Source organism: Urocampus carinirostris, chromosome 1, assembly GCF_059441175.1.
Source record: "Urocampus carinirostris isolate Australia breed hairy pipefish chromosome 1, RoL_Ucar_1.0, whole genome shotgun sequence".
Classification (NCBI taxonomy): Eukaryota; Metazoa; Chordata; class Actinopteri; order Syngnathiformes; family Syngnathidae; genus Urocampus; species Urocampus carinirostris.
In genome coordinates, this window is record NC_142349.1 from 54,351,735 (window position 1) to 54,369,498 (window position 17,764).

Genomic DNA, 17,764 nt, shown 5'->3' on the forward strand with positions numbered 1-17,764 from the left:
TTTTTTGCTCAGAATTTGCTCTCACCGGTGTGTTTGTGCTGTTATTTATGTATGTTTACATATATAGTGTTTTTTTTGTCCACAAGTTTTTGTTGTTGTTGCCTCACCACTCACTAACTCAATCTCCGCCTTGGTCAAAGGAACTCTAGCAAATGTATTTTTGCTTTTTAAGAAAAGCCTCACTTCTAAAAACAGGAATTCAATTACACGCCCGAGTGTTGCCTTCAGGGACTAACAAAAGGCAGATCCGGCTTGTTGTCATGGCAACAGAGGCAGCAAAAGAGATATTCACACACACAGTCGCTAAACTCGACGTTTAGACGGCAATATTCTGACACGGAGGGACGGTAAATTCAAATCATTCCCGATTCCATGGACGGAAATTTCACGACATGAATGCAGGCGGACAATCAAAGGTATGTAAGAAACTTTGGAAAACTTGTTCACGACGCTCCTTAAGTTTTAACGTTTGCATAGCAGCTTGATGTCCGATTTGGAATTTACGAAGCCGTAAAGTTTAACGATTGTTCATGGGTAACAGCCAAACTTTTTGTACTTTCATTTCTTCAACGTTCGATTATTTTGACTTGAGAACTTTAAAGAGCACAAAGTAATTGTTTGAAATGTAAGCGGATTTTGTTTGTTTTTTTGCTTATCAAGTCAAGTCACGTTTATTCGTATAGCCCTTAATCACAAGGAGTCTCAAGGGCTGCACAGTCCACAGACTATTGCGAACTACAGACTATTATTACACCATCCCCTGATCTAAAACCTACATTAGGGCAGGGAAAAACATAAAAATCTCAACATGAGGAAAATGAAAAAACCTTGAGAAGGGACTGCACATGAGGTAATCCCTCTTCCAGGATGACCAGGCTGCAATGGATGTTGTAATAACAAATAATACACAGATATTGTCAATGTAAAATATACAGGGAGTGCAGAATTATTAGGCAAATGAGTATTTTGACCACATCATCCTCTTTATGCATGTTGTCTTACTCCAAGCTGTATAGGCTCGAAAGCCTACTACCAATTAAGCATATCAGGTGATGTGCATCTCTGTAATGAGAAGGGGTGTGGTCTAATGACATCAACACCCTATATCAGGTGTGCATAATTATTAGGCAACTTCCTTTCCTTTGGCAAAATGGGTCATAAGAGGGACTTGACAGGCTCTGAAAAGTCAAAAATAGTGAGATATCTTGCAGAGGGATGCAGCACTCTTAAAATTGCCAAGCTTCTGAAGCGTGATCATCGAACAATCAAGCGTTACATTCAAAATAGTCAACAGGGTCGCAAGAAGCGTGTAGAAAAACCAAGGCGCAAAATAACTGCCCGTGAACTGAGAAAAGTCAAGCGTACAACTGCCAAGATGCCACTTGCCACCAGTTTTGCCATATTTCAGAGCTGCAACATCACTGGAGTGCCCAAAAGCACAAGGTGTGCAATACTCAGAGACATGGCCAAGGTAAGAAAGGCTGAAAAACGACCACCACTGAACAAGACACACAAGCTGAAACGTCAAGACTGGGCCAAGAAAAATCTCAAGAGGGATTTTTCTAAGGTTTTATGGACTGATGAAATGAGAGTGAGTCTTGATGGGCCAGATGGATGGGCCCGTGGCTGGATCGGTAAAGGGCAGAGAGCTCCAGTCCGCCTCAGATGCCAGCAAGGTGGAGGTGGGGTACTGGTATGGGCTGGTATCATCAAAGATGAGCTTGTGGGGCCTTTTCGGGTTGAGGATGGACTCAAGCTCAACTCCCAGTCCTACTGCCAGTTTCTGGAAGACACCTTCTTCAAGCAGTGGTACAGGAAGAAGTCCGCATCCTTCAAGAAAAACATGATTTTCATGCAGGACAACGCTCTATCACACGCATCCAAGTACTCCATAGCGTGGCTGGCAAGAAAGGGTCTAAAAGAAGAAAAACTAATGACATGGCCTCCTTGTTCACCTGATCTGAACCCCATAGAGAACCTGTGGTCCCTCATCAAATGTGAGATTTACAAGGAGGGAAAACAGTACACCTCTCTGAACAGTGTCTGGGAGGCTGTGGTTGCTGCTGCACGCAATGTTGATCGTGAACAGATCAAAGCACTGACAGAATCCATGGATGGCAGGCTTTTGAGTGTCCTTGCAAAGAAAGGTGGCTATATTGGTCACTGATTTGTTTTTGTTTTGTTTTTGAATGTCAGAAATGTATATTTGTGAATGTTGAGCTGTTGTATTGGTTTCCCTGATGAAAATAAATAATTGAAATGGGTATACATTTGTTTTTTGTTAAGTTGCCTAATAATTATGCACAGTAATAGTCACCTGCACACACAGATATCCTCCTAAAATAGCTAAAACTAAAAAAGCCCCACTCCAACTTCCAAAATATTCAGCTTTGATATTAATGAGACTTTTGGGTTCATTAAGAACATGGTTGTTGTTCAATAATAAAATTAATCCTCAAAAATACAACTTGCCTAATAATTCTGCACTCCCTGTAGGTCATTCATAAGCTATAGAATAAAAGTGTGTGGAGAATGTTCTCGATCCTGCTGATTTCTTCTTGGCTCTTGGGATCGCTAGTACACCAGCATTTTCAGAGCGACGGATTTACCTCCCACTTAATTTGTTTTTACATTTTTAGAGATGCACAATACTTCTTTTCCTACTGATATCAATAACAATGAATATATGTTTATAATGGCATTCTATACTGAGATTTTGTTTTACAAACAAAATGACATATAGATTTAGAGCTTGACTTTATTAATCTATCAATTGATCCTTTAGTCATTAATAACTATATTTTTTCTTTTATGAAAAATCATTTGCAAGAGAAGTTGGAAAAAATAATAATAATTAACAAATAACAAAATAAAAAAGAATAAAATAAAAATATAAATTTAAGATATATGTTAAATATATTTTTTTAAAAAGAAATGTAGATTTAAAACAAATAAATATTTACTTATATTAAAATATTATTTATTCCAAAATATGTCGATTTCAAATCTATATGTTCATTTAAAATATATATACAAATATATAATTTTAAGAACAAATAATTAAATATATTTTCAAATAAATAAAACTTTTTTAGATAAAAGTATAGATAAATATACATATTTAAACAAATAAACAAATCGACATATTTTAAATATACCAAAAAATAAATAAGTATGTGTTTTTTAAAATATTAAATAATTATGTTTTCCATCCATCCATCCGTTTCCTGTGGGTGCTGGAGCCCAATCCTAAATAAAATTTTAAAAAATTCAAACAAATAAAGATTTGAATTTTCAAACAAATTGATTCTTCAAATAAATACATTTGAAAAAATATATATAAATATGATCTACACAAAGTAGAGGTATGCCAAAATAAAAGAGTTACTAATTATTTTATTTGATAAGTGAAAATAATGAAACGAAATTCTCAAATCAATGAATATAGTTTTCTTATAAATAAATACATATCAAATATATGCATATATAAATCTCATCTACACAAAGAAGACGGAATGTCAAAATAAAAACATGAATAAACATTTACCTTGTGATTTACGTTTCACTTCACGGTGATTCTGAAGGCCAGTCGGAAACTGTGATTTAGCCGAACTCTTCGTTGCCACCTGATCAATTCATTCATCAAAAAAAGTTCATTTCTGAGTAAATCGAGACTTATCGGAACAAATAAACTGTGACAATCCTTTTTGGTGTAGGCCTGGCCATCATGTCGGCAGTGACCAGCCAACCTTTGGGGTACGCTCGCCTGGAACGAGAGAATCACATCCGCATGATTTTCCGAGCTTTTCAGAACAAATGCGGCCCGGCGTGCGAGTGCCACCCTCACCCGCCCGTCCGGGGGAGCCCACACATCTTCTCCAAGCCGGCCCCGGGTCTGGTGAGGAACGAGGACGGTGAGGGGGGCTCCTCAGACCCTTTGAGCGCCCTTGATGAAGTCAGTCATTTTCATATCACTGCAAAGCCGCAACTTCAAGGTGAGAGACGGACAACACCTTTGTAATCAGAGAAAGAAGTATGCCAAGCTTTTAAAACTTCTCACATTTTTGCATTAAATCGTCATCAAATTTGACAAAAGAATCAAGTTTTTTTGTTTAGCACTTGATCACAAAATGTATCAAAGGACTGGACAGGCCAAAATTACACCACCTCCTGATCTGAAACCGGCATCCAGGCAAGGAAAAACTGAAAACGTCAACATGAAAAAATTGGGAGAAATAAATAATTGAACATCCTGCCTTTTTCAAATCACACAGATTAAAAAACAGGTTATCCTCATAGAAAGATGGAAACCTAAATATCTGTCTGTTTTTTTGTGAAATTAGACACCATTTTTTTCATCTGTGTGATGTGACTTATTCCTCCCCATCTGCCATTATTTGCATGCTACCCTTGTTAAAATATAAATACCTATACATGTTTGGGAGGTTTTAGTCCTTAGATTTTATCCGTTTGGTTATGGATGGTTCAGATACTTATTCCTTCCCCTTTCTGTCATCGCTATTCTCATTAAAATATGGAAACTTGTAAATGTTTTTGTAGTTTTAAATAAAGCAGAATTGCTGCCAAAGCGCAAACACAAAGTTATTAAATGTAACTGTTCAGTTACTTATTCATCCCCCTTCCGTCATTGTTTGCATGCTCTCCCCATAAAAACATGGAAACCTATAGAATGAATTCCTGCCAAAAGGAGGAAGGGCCACAAAACGATTAATGCATGAAATCCTCTTTAAAATTTAGAAACCTGGAAATGTTTTGCTGATTTTAGTTAAAGCAGACAGTTTCATCCGTGTGATTTTGACTTTGATGCAGAAATGTGAGAAATTCCAAAAGATTCACTTCTTTTTTCATACCATCGTAAGAGTTTCTGCTAAAATTCCATATTAGAAAAAAGAATGTTTTCTGATGGTAGGACCACAGTGCGTCCCTCAGAAGATCTACAGTATTGCAACCGGAGCCAACATGTCACAATTATTTGTGGCAGTGGAAGGTAAGGAAAAAACATTATCAGCAAACTAAAATTGATTTAGGTGTGTGAGGCTTTCCTCGCATAAATTTACTACAACAAATAACACACCAACTAATTGAATTAAGAAAAAATACCGTAATTTACATTAATTGTTCGAAAAACTTTTTGGATTACAAAACCTAATTGCAATGTCCTTACTAGCATTCCTAAAATTTATTGATAAATTATCCTATCCTGCACTTTTTCCAAAAGTGTAGTAAATATATGAAACACACTACAAAAACAGTGCAATGTTTAAAATGTATAAATGTAATGGAACAAAACAAAGCAAGAGGTTATGCTAATGTAGTTAGCTTAGTTTGCTAGCTACGAAGGTTAACATATGCTAAGAGCGGAATTACTTTAGTTTTGATACACATTATAGAACCACCATATTTAAAAATCGTTCAAATATACTTCACCCTTGTAAATGTTGGAAAATTATGACATTTTATATGATATATATGCAGGCTTGGAGAGACCAGAATACATGTGACAGTGTAACATGATCAGGATACAAAAAATGTAATTGTTTTGTATTGTATTGTACAGTTACAGAAAAAAAACTCAAATCACATGTATATTTTGTAAAAATGAGAATTTCTTTGAGGGCAGCACGGCGGGGCAGTGGTTAGCGGTGTGCGGGACGGTTCTGAGGTCATGAGATCGAACCTTCCTTTGTGGAGTTTGCATATTCTCCCCGTGCTAGAGTGCATTTCCTCCGAGCACTCCGGTTTCCTCCCACATTCCAAAAACATGCATGTCAGGTTAATTGGCCGGTCCAAAATGTCCCTAGGTGTGAATGAGCGAGTGAGTTGTCTCTCTCTGTATGCCCTGCAGCTGGCTGGCAACGAGTTAAGGGTGTCCCCTGCCCACTGCCCGAAGATAGGTGGGATGGGCTCCAGCACCCCCGCGACCCTACTGAGGATAAGCGGTGCAGATAATGGATGGATGGATGGATGCAGGATTACAATATTATTTGAAAGCATTCTTATGTTGCACACTTCAAGGGACGATATCTAAGTCGAGTGTGCGTTAGTTTTAAATATCTTTATTCTTTTCCTCGTTTTGTGCCATCTTAAACATACACAGCGGTGATCCCTTCTACCTGTGGAGCTGCCCAAGATGCCTGACAACAAAACATGACTCTCATATAAAAAACATCACCCAGTCAGCCTACTTCCACCTGCGCTCCATCAACCTTCCCCGCTCTTCCCTCACCCCACACACAACAGCCATCCTGTCAAGAGCCTTGTCACCTCACACCTCGATTCCTGCAATTTCCTTCTCTACAGTTTACCTCCAAAGTCCCTCCTTAAACTTCAGCTGGTCCATAACTCTACTGCACGCATCATCACACTCTCGCCATCACATCACCCCTGTCCTTCAGCAACTCCACTGGCTCCCAGTCTACCATAGAATCAATTACATAATCCTGCTCTACACCTACATGGCCATTCATAACCTTGCCCCTCCTTACCATTCCGACCTCCTTCACACTGCCACGCCATCCCGCACCCTCAGATCATCTTCCTCCCTCCATCTCACTATAGCCCCTGCCCAACTCAGCTCCATGAGGAAGCAGAGCTGTCAGCCACTCTGCCCCCAGCTGTGGAACTCAATGCAGCCTGACCTCCAAAATTCTGCGACCCTCAACACACTACCCCCACAGTCAAACATGGTGTTGGCAGCATCATGGTTTGGGCCTGCTTTTCTTCAGCGGGGAAAGGGAAGATGGTTAAAATTGATAGGAAGATGGATGGAGCCAAATACAGGACCATTCTAAAAGAAAACCTGATGGAGTCCGAAAAAGACCTGAGACTGGGACGGAGATTTGTCATCCAACAATACAATGATCCAAAACATAAAGCAAAAGCCAGAATGGAATGGTTCACCAAAAAACATATCAAGGTGTTAGAATGGGCAAAGTCCAGACCTCAATCCAATTTGGAATCTGTGAAAGAACTGAAAACTGCTGTTCACCAACGCTTTCCATCCAACCTCACTGAGCTCGAGATGTTTTGCGAGGAGGAATGGGCAAAAATATCCGTTTCTCGATGTGCAAAACTGATAGAGACATACTTCAAGCGACTTTCAGCAGTAATCGCAGTAAAAGGTGGCTCTACAAAGTATTAACTCAATGTAACTGTAACTGGATCAGATTACATTTTTAAAACAACCCTCCCATCCGTTTGTAAATGCTCACTTTTAACTCCTCTTCATTGAATTTACAACGGCGTCATTATAGGCGTCATTATAAAATAGATCTGTAAGTTACATTATTCACCACTAGCACAAAACGGCACAAGTAATACAAGTCAATTTACCGTAATTTTAAAAAAATTCAGTGAACTCATAGTTTCACCTTCTCATGAGCTAATATTTGTGTTGAATTGAATTTTAAAAAAAGACGTTTTGAGGGTTTTCAGTCTTTGGTAAAAAGTGCTCTGTTTGGTCACATTATGGATAGGTAAGGATGAGACAGGAACAAGTTGCGTTTACTTCCACAGAAAATCAAAATCTATTCTAATGAGGAAAAGTTATGTCGTCTGATTAAATATTATACCGTGGCTTAAAGTGACCAATACTCAGGTTTCTCCGATGCCTCGCACAAATTACAGAGTGGAGGAGAGAAGACACTATCAAGTTGTGCTATTACCGTACTTCTTTAGAGCATTGAAATCTATTCTATCGGGGAACATCAATGCTTAGAATTTTTCAGACAAGTTGTGTGGACTAAATCAAAATTATAGCGTGGCTTAGAGTGTCCGATTATTGTGTCTTTATTTCCATCAGACCAATAATGTGTGTACCCTGATTGTTATAGTGCAGGGGTGGCGGACACACGGCTCTAGAGCCGCATGCGGCTCTTGGCCAATAAGAATGCGGCTCTTTGCCTCATCATATTTTCTATATACTGTGGCTCTCTGCCTTGTTTCATTTTTAGCATTTTGTGTGTATTGAGGGTGGACACTTTCTTTGAAATCAACACAAGAACAATACTTGTTGTAATGAAGGAGAGGAGTGTGTTATGGGAAATAATGTTTTTAATTGTGTGTGTTTGTGTGTGTCTGTCTGTCATGGCAGGTCAGTCCGTGGTGTGGCTCTTTGATTCTCACAGTTAAAAATGTCAGCTCTTTGTGTCAAACTTGTTCTCCACCTCTGTTATAGTGCATCCTTACTATTTTCTGCCAATGGGGTGAGATTTTAATTCGTTACATCGCAAAATTGAACTCACCATTCCTGTCTGGTTTCAGAAAGTTCCTGCATCTGCCTCCAGTGTTGTGGCCCGGCTCGTTCCTGCTCCCTGCAGGGCTTGGATCAGCAAGGTCGGCAGGTTTTCTACCTGGACCGACCGTTCAGGGTGGACGCTTGTTGCCTGGGATGCTGCCTGATGGAAATTAGCGCCTACACTGGAGGGAGGCAGCTTCTCGGCACCGTCTGCCAAAGGTACACCACCAACTGGATTCGATTGGGACAACAAAGATATCATCAAATAATATGGCGTCCTGACCTTACCATTTTTTTACTTTACAGTGTAGGATAAGATGGCTTTGCCCCCTCTTTACAGCATTTCCCCCACTTTACGACATCAACAACCACTTATCTCCCTGACCTATTCGCTGTATTTGCTGGCTACCATTAATCAACCAGAGAACATTAAGGAAACCCCTCTTGTTGTTATTTTACTTAAAATAAAGATCAGGCACGGCTGTTTAAAGGTCAGTGTACCTGTATGTGACTTAAAAATATTCTACTTGCTGACGCCATCTTCTGGCTATAATCATCATTGCAGCTCATTTTGTTGCACATGCAAGTTTGTAAATTCTTAGCAGCGCACGAATAGACTCTTCCCTTCAAATCTTTTTTGAGGTTAGGGTTGACATTTGAACAGTATTTGAAACAGTCATTTTCTTACTTTCACCATTTTCATCCTACAATCAAGGAAACCACAACCACGCAATTAAATTACTCTGTCCGCCCACAGCATCCCGCCTTCTACCGTTCAGTGTCATGTGCTCTTTGGACCCATCACCAATGATAAAAGTGAGATAAAAGCAGATTGTCATGGAGGGGAAAATATATAAAGGTTTTTTTGAACTCAGATGGGCATCATTAACACATACTGTACTTATTAGAGATTTTTTTTGTTTTAAACGTTAAACTATGCGCCCTATATTTGAGGCAATATAAAAAATACAAACTTTTTAAAAAAATAGCACCTGGATGGCTTTGCGGAATTAGTTTTTTTTTTTTAACTCATTTCTATAATAAATGTAAAAAGAGCATCAAAATTACTATATTAAGGTAAGCATTTTCACAAAAAAAAAACAATTACTTAATTTTGTGTTCGTACGCTATTTTTCTCACTTTCCAGTCTGCATGAGTTTCCTCAAATTAAATACATCATATTGGAAATTAATTTAATTGTTAAGGCACAATTAATTTACTAGTGTGGCCCCTTGGAATCTTTTTTCTACAATGTGGGCGCCCAGCTCAAATAAGTTTGTAACCCCTGCAATAAACAATTAAATGGTCCAACCCTTAGATGGCGGCAGTAGCTCAGGAGGTAGAGCGTTCGTTTTAGGATTAAGGGATCCCAGTTCGAATCCCGGCTTGTCCGTTTTACATGCCGAAGTGTCCTTGGGTAAGACACTGAACCCCCATTACCCCCAATGAGCAGGTTAGCGCCTTACATGGCTGCACAGATCACGGCCGCTATTGGGAAATGCATGCATTGTAAAGCGCTTTGGGAAGTCATTGACTTGAAAAGCGCTATAAAAATGCAGATCATTTCATTTCATGATTATTATTCTTCATATTTTGAACAAACAAAAAAAAGCATCCACAGGTTAAAAAAGTTTTGGGTAAAAGCAAAAAGCAAAACCTTAAAAAAACAGTACATAACAAAAATAATGAAGGATAAAAATAATGTTTTCAGTTAAAACCAATACGAACTAAAAAAATTAAATAAATTGAACAATGCTTTATTTAAAAAAAAGAGAATTCTGAAGGAAACTCAAACTAAAATGTGAGAGTTAATAAATGTGTTAATACCAAAAACAAAATAACGAAAAATAAAAAACAAACATAAGAACGTTTATAAGCAAAGAAAAATGAAATACAAAAAAAATGTTTTGGCTCAAAACAGAAAAAACATTTTGGGGTAAAAATAAGATAAATAGTTTTTGGAATCCTAACCTGCAAAAAACAAGGGATTATAATATAAACCATCCCGTTTCGATTTAAAAATGCAGGAAATACAAAAGTAATCCTTCCGAAATGTATTTTGAATTGCTATTGGTCACAGTCCCTAAGCAGGTCCTTGTTAGGGCCAACTAGTCTTCCGATGTCAATTTTTAGAGTTTACCAAGAGCGACGCCAGACGATTAATTAGAAGCGAGTTGGCAGAGTTTTGGATGATGTACTTGGTATAAAATTGTCCTCCGTTGTGCCGCAATAAAGCCTGTCCCCGTTTGAACCATGAGAGCTAAAAATGGGAGCAACCAAGCAGCAAGGCCAGCACGGGGCTTGCCAGCATGCTCCCTGCAGGGTTCCCTAAGATGATGTTCCGGGTTCCGAGGGCAAGGGACCAAAAACTGAAACAATGACCTACATTTATCAAATACGCCCCAACATCGCATTTAGCGCTATTGTCAAATAGCAAAATGGCCCTGCGTTGCTAGCCCGATAGAACGTTGGATTGGGCTGCTTGAAGTGGTCAGTAGTCAGGAGCTACAGTATCCAATTTGGCCGCCAGAGAGCATTAAAGACCCCACGAAAGCAGACCAAACGAAATCCGATATTCATAGAATTTGTTGGTATAGATAAATAGTTGTCACGAAAAAATGCTTTCAGATCAAAAAATGTTGGGGTGTACAACCAACCAAAAGAAAAAAACAAAAACGTTTTACGTTTTTTGGAAAAGTGTGAAAAAGTATTTGAAAAAAACTTGTTAGAATAAAAAATACAATCAAAAAAATATTACGTTTTTTGGTAGAAAGAAAATATTTTTTTTGCAAAATGTTTTCGTAATAAATAAATGCCCAAAATGTTTACAAGTAAAAATTAAAGAAAACTTTTTGAAGCTAAAAACTAACACGAAACACCAGTTTGATGTGCATTTTTAAAATAGTATGCTGCAATTAACACAAGTAAAAAATGGGCTCAGATAACCTGTACAACATCACACCAGTTAGAAATAAATTTTTAGAGAAAATCACAATGACTCATTGTCATGAACCAGAACAGGATCAGGACCCAAACGTGTGACGTTACTCAAACAAGCCTTTCATTTTACAGGAAATGGGGAGTCATGCACGTTAGGCAGCAGTCTGGCGTGAAATGATAGGAAGCCAGAGGCCGACGAGATCAATACCAATTGCCCGAGTTGATATCGGACAGCTGGAGTCGATACCGGACAGGACGGTACAGACAGGATAGATAATGAAACAGCATATCAAAAATAAACAAGACAAACTGGAGAGAATAATCAACAGGACAAACTGGAGAGAATAATCAACAGGACAACAATAGATGGGGAAAAAAACTGGAAAACGATATTAAACAGGACAAAAATAAACGGGAACAATACCGGATAGAGAATACCAACAAGAAAACAGGACCGAGTCAAAACCCACGTCTTGCGGCGCAGAGGTTCGTTGATGGACTGACAAAGGAAAAATGAGAGCACTGAGCTTAAACAGACGTAAAGCCAATCTGTCAATGAGCCGTAGCTGGCGCCAAATGGGTGGGGCCAATTGGGCGCCATGGCAACCGTGACACTTATTGGAGAGCCATTTCCAAAACCAGTCTGCAAGCTGAGAGCAACTTTTTGGTTACTGATTAGAACAAATAGTTACCAGTTTTATATGGGTTTCTAAAAAAACAACTTATGTTTATGCTATGTTACTATGATGTAATAATTACAACTAGGGTAGAAATAGGCTCAGTCAACCATTAAATGTCATGACAGTTAGAGATCAAACTTCCTAGAAAATCACAATGCCTCATAGATGCTGAGCTATTTTCATAAGCGTCCATGGGCTACTCAGGTGATCTGAGGGAGTTACCTGGTGCCCGTGGGTACCACATTAGTAACCCCGATATTAATGGAAGCATTTGATGACGTTTTGCTACCTTGTGTGTTTTTGTGGGCAGGTGGAGTATGTTCACGCCCCTCTTTGAGATCAAAGACTCCCAGGGAGCATCAGCGGTTCGAATTCAGGGCTCATGCTGTCCGTTTCGTTGCTTGTCCAATCAACAATTCCAGGTATGGCTCTCTTGAAGAAGGGGGGATGTAAGCATGCAGAAAATGTATCACTTTTCCCTTCCCAATAGATTGTCTCAAATATTGGTGAGAAAATCGGAATAATATGGAAGAAATGGCCTGGCTTTCATCAAGAGCTTAACATGGATCATGAATACTTTGGGATGGAAGGTGTGTTGCACAATTCTATTTTTATATTATTATATACAGTGCAGTGATTTGTTATTTTCATATTTATCACTTAAAGGTTTCTGATTGTCACACCAATTTGACACAATAGATCAGCACATTTTAGCAAACAGATTTAGAAAGCTGGTGGGCATCTCTGGTACTGTTTTCGTTCCTATATCACAGAGCGAAATTTCTTGGTAGGTATGGATGCATGTTCCTCCAGAACCCATGAAATTACATGTGGGGTTCACCAAGGTCCAATTTTACTCTCTTGTTGTATGCTAAATAATTTTATTCAGCACTTTTAAAAAAGTGCTGTAGAAAGAAACTTGATTTGATTAATATCACACATCGACAAACCAAGGAAATATGAAATACAGTTTTGAGTGGTTGATTCTATTTATTCAGGCACTAAAATACCCCCAAAACCTATCTGACCCTATGTGAAAATCTAATTGCCCCCTGAACTTAATTGTCAGGACCAGAACGGAGACAGGGCCCACTTGCGTTTCGTCTCTCACAAGTTTTATTGGAAGAAAGAGAAAGGGTTGCGCCAACCATCTGGTGATTGCTGGACGCGGGAAGAAGGTCGCTGTGAACGCGGAAGTGGATCTTCCGTGGCGAGCGATGGCGGTGTTGGGAACGGAGAGAGCAAAAACGTGGTCGGGGTCGTAAGCGAGTCGTAAGCCAGGTAAAGAGAGTAGACGTGGTCGGGGACAAAAAGAGGTCGAAAGCCGGGACGGGAGAGTAGACGTGGTCAGGATCCAAAAACGGGTCGAAGCCAGGGGACAGACGGGAGCAAAAACGGGACAGGTGGGAGTCAGGGTCGAAAAAGGCTTGCCTAGTGTTAACTGAGGTTCGCAGACTGACTGACAAAAGGGGACAGACAGGAGTGGGTACAAGTACTGATCGGGAGCCAATCAGAGTCTGAGGCAGTTGGCGCCAAAGGAGCGGGCACAGCTGAGTCCTATCAGTAATCATGATATTAATAGCAAGTTGGGCCACCTTTGGCAGTAATAACAGAAATCTCACGTTTCCAATAATTGGTAATGAGTCTTTCACAACGCTGTGGAGAAATTTTGGCCCACTCTTCTTTGCAAAGTTGTTAAAAAAAACGCCACATAGCAGGGTTTTCTAGCATGAACTGCCTATTTAAGGTCACACCACAGCATCTCAAGTGGATTTAAATCCAGACATTGACTTGGCCACTCCAGAACCTTCATTTTGTAGCCATTCAGAGGCGGACTTCCTGGTGTTTCAGATCATTGTACAGCTGCATGGTCCAATAGCGCTTAAATTTGAGGGCACAATCTATTGGCTGGACGTTCTCTTCAGGATCTTTAATAGACACCAGAATTAATTTTTCCGTCAACCACTAAAGTTGTCCTAGTCCTGAGGCAGTAAAGCAATCACACAGCCACCACCATGCTTTACTGTCCGCATCATGTTCTTTTTGTCAAAGGCCGTACCATTTTTGCACCAGAAGTAATGGGCTACACACCCTCCAAAAAAGTTCCATTTTTGACCCATCATTCCACAGGATGTTTCTCCAAATGCCTTGAGTTCTTTTGTGACAGCTCTAGTTTTCATCTGGGAACTCTCCCACGGATGCGATTTTTGGCCAGTGTCTTTCTTATATTGGAGTCAAGAACCAGAAACCATGAATTGACCTGAAATAAGGCCAGTAAGGCCTGCAGTTCCTTGCATGTTCTTCTAGGTTATTTTGTAACCTCCTGGGTAAGCTGTCGTCGCACAGTTGGAGTAATCTTAGTTGGTCGACCAATTCTAGTAAGGTTTGCAAATATTTCCGGTTTTCTCCTGTTTCGAACAATGGCTAAGACAGTGGTTCACAGGTGCCCAAAAGCCTTGGAAATGGCTTTGTGGCCTTTTCTTTTGGACTTTTTCCTCGTTACTCTTGGAATTTTTGTAGCCTAGTTCACTTTGTGCAACTGGTTAATTTTAAGTAATTTCTTGATTCAACACAGGTGATGGCCATCAATTTTAGGTGTGGCCTGAGGAGTTTAACTCTGTGTTCTCAAAACTATGTTTAGTCAGTTACTTTGTGATTTTAATGCCAATTATTTTTTCACAAAGGGCCATGGAGGTTTTTTGTTTTGTGCCTTAATAAATGAAATCAACATTTCAAAACTGCATTTTGTATTCTCTGTGTGATATCAAAATTGGTTTGATGATTCGAAAGCTTTGTGTGTGATAAATATGCAAAATTCCTGAAATGCTTTTTCATGACACTGTATATACTACATTCATACTCGCATGTATTTATTAATTGTAACATTGCAGTACCTCTTGAGATGGCTCCACAAACCAAACTGTTGCTATTGGCGGCTACATTCTTACTGGTAAGCATATTTGGTATTATTCTTCAATAAACATTCCTTGTATAATTGATATATAAAAAAACGGATTTCACTGACATTACCCTTTTTTTCTTTCAGAATTACATGTTCTTTGAGATGAGCTGAAAGACAATCCTTGGGGTAAATGTTTTTGGGAAAAAAAACTCATTTAGTTGCCTTAAAGAGTCAGTGTATTATATAGCGACCCCAACTGGTGTAAAAATAGTTCACTCATTTAACAAAACAAAAATATATGTACTATCTCACAAGTTGAAAAATGTGTGGGTATATTACACAACTTAAAGAAGCGTACATGTTTGGCAGCCATCAAGCTAACTTAATGGCAACTCACTACACACAGCTAAGCCCAAAAGGCGTTACTCGAATATAGAGTCCCCTTGTTCATGCTTCTTTCACTGTTTCCTCCTTTAGCCAATCATATTACCCAATCAGCTTCAAGCTATAGCTCCTCGCAATTGATGTTAGCTGCTCATGCCAACATCAGTTACTTGATTCACAGTCCCATCATTTACCAGCCTTTTTAGTAGCTTGTTTTTCTAGCTGCTATAGTAAACCACTTACAATAGCTGTTAACAACTCCAGGTATGGGTACTTTTCAGCCGCTGCAAATGTATCCAGCCCACTGTCTTTTATTGTCGCTGCAGATTTCCAGTCTTGTTGCTGAAATCCACATGCTTCAGCTAGAATTATTGGAAGTAGGCTTTAGCACTTAACTGCCACTTACCTTTTAGTCTAACAAGCCTTGGTTCTTCAGTGTCACCCGCCTCCACTGCGAACATCACAAAACCCCGTCATCCATGCATCTGGCGCTTGTAATCTTTTTTGCTGCTCTTTTTTCTCGATTCACTCATACCATTGAGTTATGTGATTCAGGCTCCAAATGCTTGACAAAATTAATCTTTTAGAAGATAATCCAAAAGAATAGAATTGTCTTTATTGTTATGGATTACAATGTGCAGCCCCCAATATGTATACATGAAAGACTGACACATAAGAGTAGCAGCTGCATTTTGTTCCGCATTTATTGCCATTGTCCACCAAGCGCCTTCCGTAACCGTACCCGTCACTGCACCCTAAACACAGTCGAGCTAATACTTGACCGACAAAGGAAAACAACACCACTTGTCTTAAATACGATCAAAGCAGGAAAAAAAGAGCCTCTTTTGTAGATCGCAGAGACGTGAAAGCGCAAGTTAAGGACTTCGATCCGGTCAGAAGGATGTCTGCTCCCACTATCTCTGCCTGAATCCCACTTCCGGGTCAGAGAAGGAGAATTGTAACTGATTAACAGTAAAGTCGAAAATGGAAAAAACTGTTTTTTTTTTTTTTTTTTAAAAAAAGTGTTAAAAATGTTCCTCTGTGGAATTGAGAAAGGGTTAAACAGTCTGCTAAAGTTAAAAACCAGACCCCCCAAAATTGTCTTCTGCTCACAGGGCTTTCCAGTGTCTTCCGAGCAGACATGAAGAAGGAATGGTCTTTTCCCGCCTCAGCTCGGTTTGCCCACGCAGAGAAGTGGTCGTTTCCTTCTCCCGCTCGAACACGTTGCATGCCCTATTTGTCCACCGCAGCAACATGATTGATATACAAACCTGAGAAAAAGAAGCAACAGGCTGCATCACAGAAAAGCTAAAAAATAAAACATAAAAGAACAAAATCCCACAAAAAAACTACAGATGCATTCTAATTATTTGGATGATAATTATCAAAGTGAAAATAGTCAACTATGACATCAGTGTTATCTGCCCACCAAAAAAAAAGCCTATAACTAGTAAACTGAAAACATGTTATAGTATTCAATAAGCAAACAAGAATTGTTAAAAAGAGAACCCTTGTGGTCCTCACTAGAATATATTTATATTTTCTATAGAAGTAGTAGCACAACTTGGTTGTGTCGCCTTTCTACCTCTTAAGCCTTGTTTAAAAAATAAAGGGGAAAAAAAGCCAATAGTTAGTCACTTGGCGCCACGCAATATGTAATAACAGCTAACAGCCAGTAGAAAAGAGTCAAAGAATTTGTGTTCCTCATTAGATTAATCCTTGATATTTCTATAATAGTAGCAGCACAGCTTTGTCGTGTTTCCTCGCTACCTCATCATAATAAGATTCTAAACATATAATGAAATGATCTGAAATGATCTGCATTTCTATAGCGCTTTTCAAGTCAATGACTTCCCAAAGCGCTTTACATTGTGCTTCACATTTCCCAATAGCGGCCGTGATCTGTGCAGCCATGTAAGGCGCTAACCTGCTTATTGGGGGTATTGGGGGTTCAGTGTCTTACCCAAGGACACTTCGACATGTAACACGGACAAGCCGGGATTCGAACTGGGATCCCTTAATCCTAAAACGATCGCTCTACCTCCTGAGCTACTGCCGCCCCGAGGCAAGGCCGTACCCTCTACGGATTCGGCGGTTAAGCTAACGTAACTTCTGAACATATAAGTTATGTATACTTTTTGGAAGTTCCATAAAGGTTGCAAAAATTGGTCAGGTCACCTCTCCCTGAAGTGTGTGAGGCACAGGAGAGAATGGTAACTATGTGTTTTTAAGTATTTATGTTCCTCATAAGGACATATTTAGATATTTTACAGAAGTAGTAGCACAACTTGGTCATGTCTCTTCACTACCTCTTCGTATTAGGGGTGAGGCATTGGAGGGCATGTCTTGTTAGAAAGATTCGAGGCATTCATGTTTCTTATAAGAACCTATACAGACGTAATTGATCATTACATTTTATCTGCTCCGTTCATCCAGAAAACAACAAAAAAGGTTAAAGGGAGAAAAAAAATTAACAACAGAGATCTCTCAACTGTCTAGACTACCATTAACAATAATCTATCCAGACCATTATATAAATCCTGATTTGTATGTGTGTTCATAGGTTTAATAACAGTTGAACAGATTTTCATAAAAATGTAC

At 39.2% G+C, this 17,764-nt stretch overlaps 2 protein-coding genes across 3 annotated transcripts in view; one reads left to right on the plus strand and one right to left on the minus strand.

Moving 5' to 3' along the window:
- On the plus strand, nucleotides 1–16,148 carry LOC148376262 (phospholipid scramblase 2). 2 transcript variants are annotated; one of them, XM_088345526.1, is made up of 8 exons: nucleotides 1–416; nucleotides 3,717–3,995; nucleotides 4,931–5,008; nucleotides 8,284–8,476; nucleotides 12,188–12,299; nucleotides 12,368–12,467; nucleotides 14,769–14,827; nucleotides 14,924–16,148. In XM_088345526.1, exons 2-8 carry the CDS (start codon nucleotides 3,728–3,730, stop codon nucleotides 14,948–14,950), a joined length of 837 nt encoding a protein of 278 aa, XP_088201652.1. In that variant the 5' UTR covers nucleotides 1–416; nucleotides 3,717–3,727; the 3' UTR covers nucleotides 14,951–16,148. The 2 variants fall into 2 exon arrangements, with proteins under 2 accessions (XP_088201652.1, XP_088201661.1); XM_088345535.1 differs by lacking the exon at nucleotides 4,931–5,008.
- Nucleotides 15,758–17,764, minus strand: part of eif4e2 (eukaryotic translation initiation factor 4E family member 2) — a 12,551-nt gene continuing 10,544 nt past the window's right edge. Inside the window, exon 8 of the mRNA XM_088345545.1 lies at nucleotides 15,758–16,434. The gene's annotated coding sequence lies outside the window, so the exon portion shown is untranslated. The remainder of the gene's footprint in view (nucleotides 16,435–17,764) is intronic.

What these genes read in the sequence shown, in the direction of transcription:
- LOC148376262 (XM_088345526.1), top strand. Translation starts at nt 3,728, where the DNA reads ATGTCGGCAGTGACCAGCCAACCTTTGGGGTACGCTCGCCTGGAACGA. An exon ending in ATTATTTGTGGCAGTGGAAG is followed by an intron (nt 5,009 to 8,283) that starts GTAAGGAAAAAA and finishes GTCTGGTTTCAG; the next exon opens with AAAGTTCCTGCATCTGCCTC. An exon ending in CTCGGCACCGTCTGCCAAAG is followed by an intron (nt 8,477 to 12,187) that starts GTACACCACCAA and finishes TTTTGTGGGCAG; the next exon opens with GTGGAGTATGTTCACGCCCC.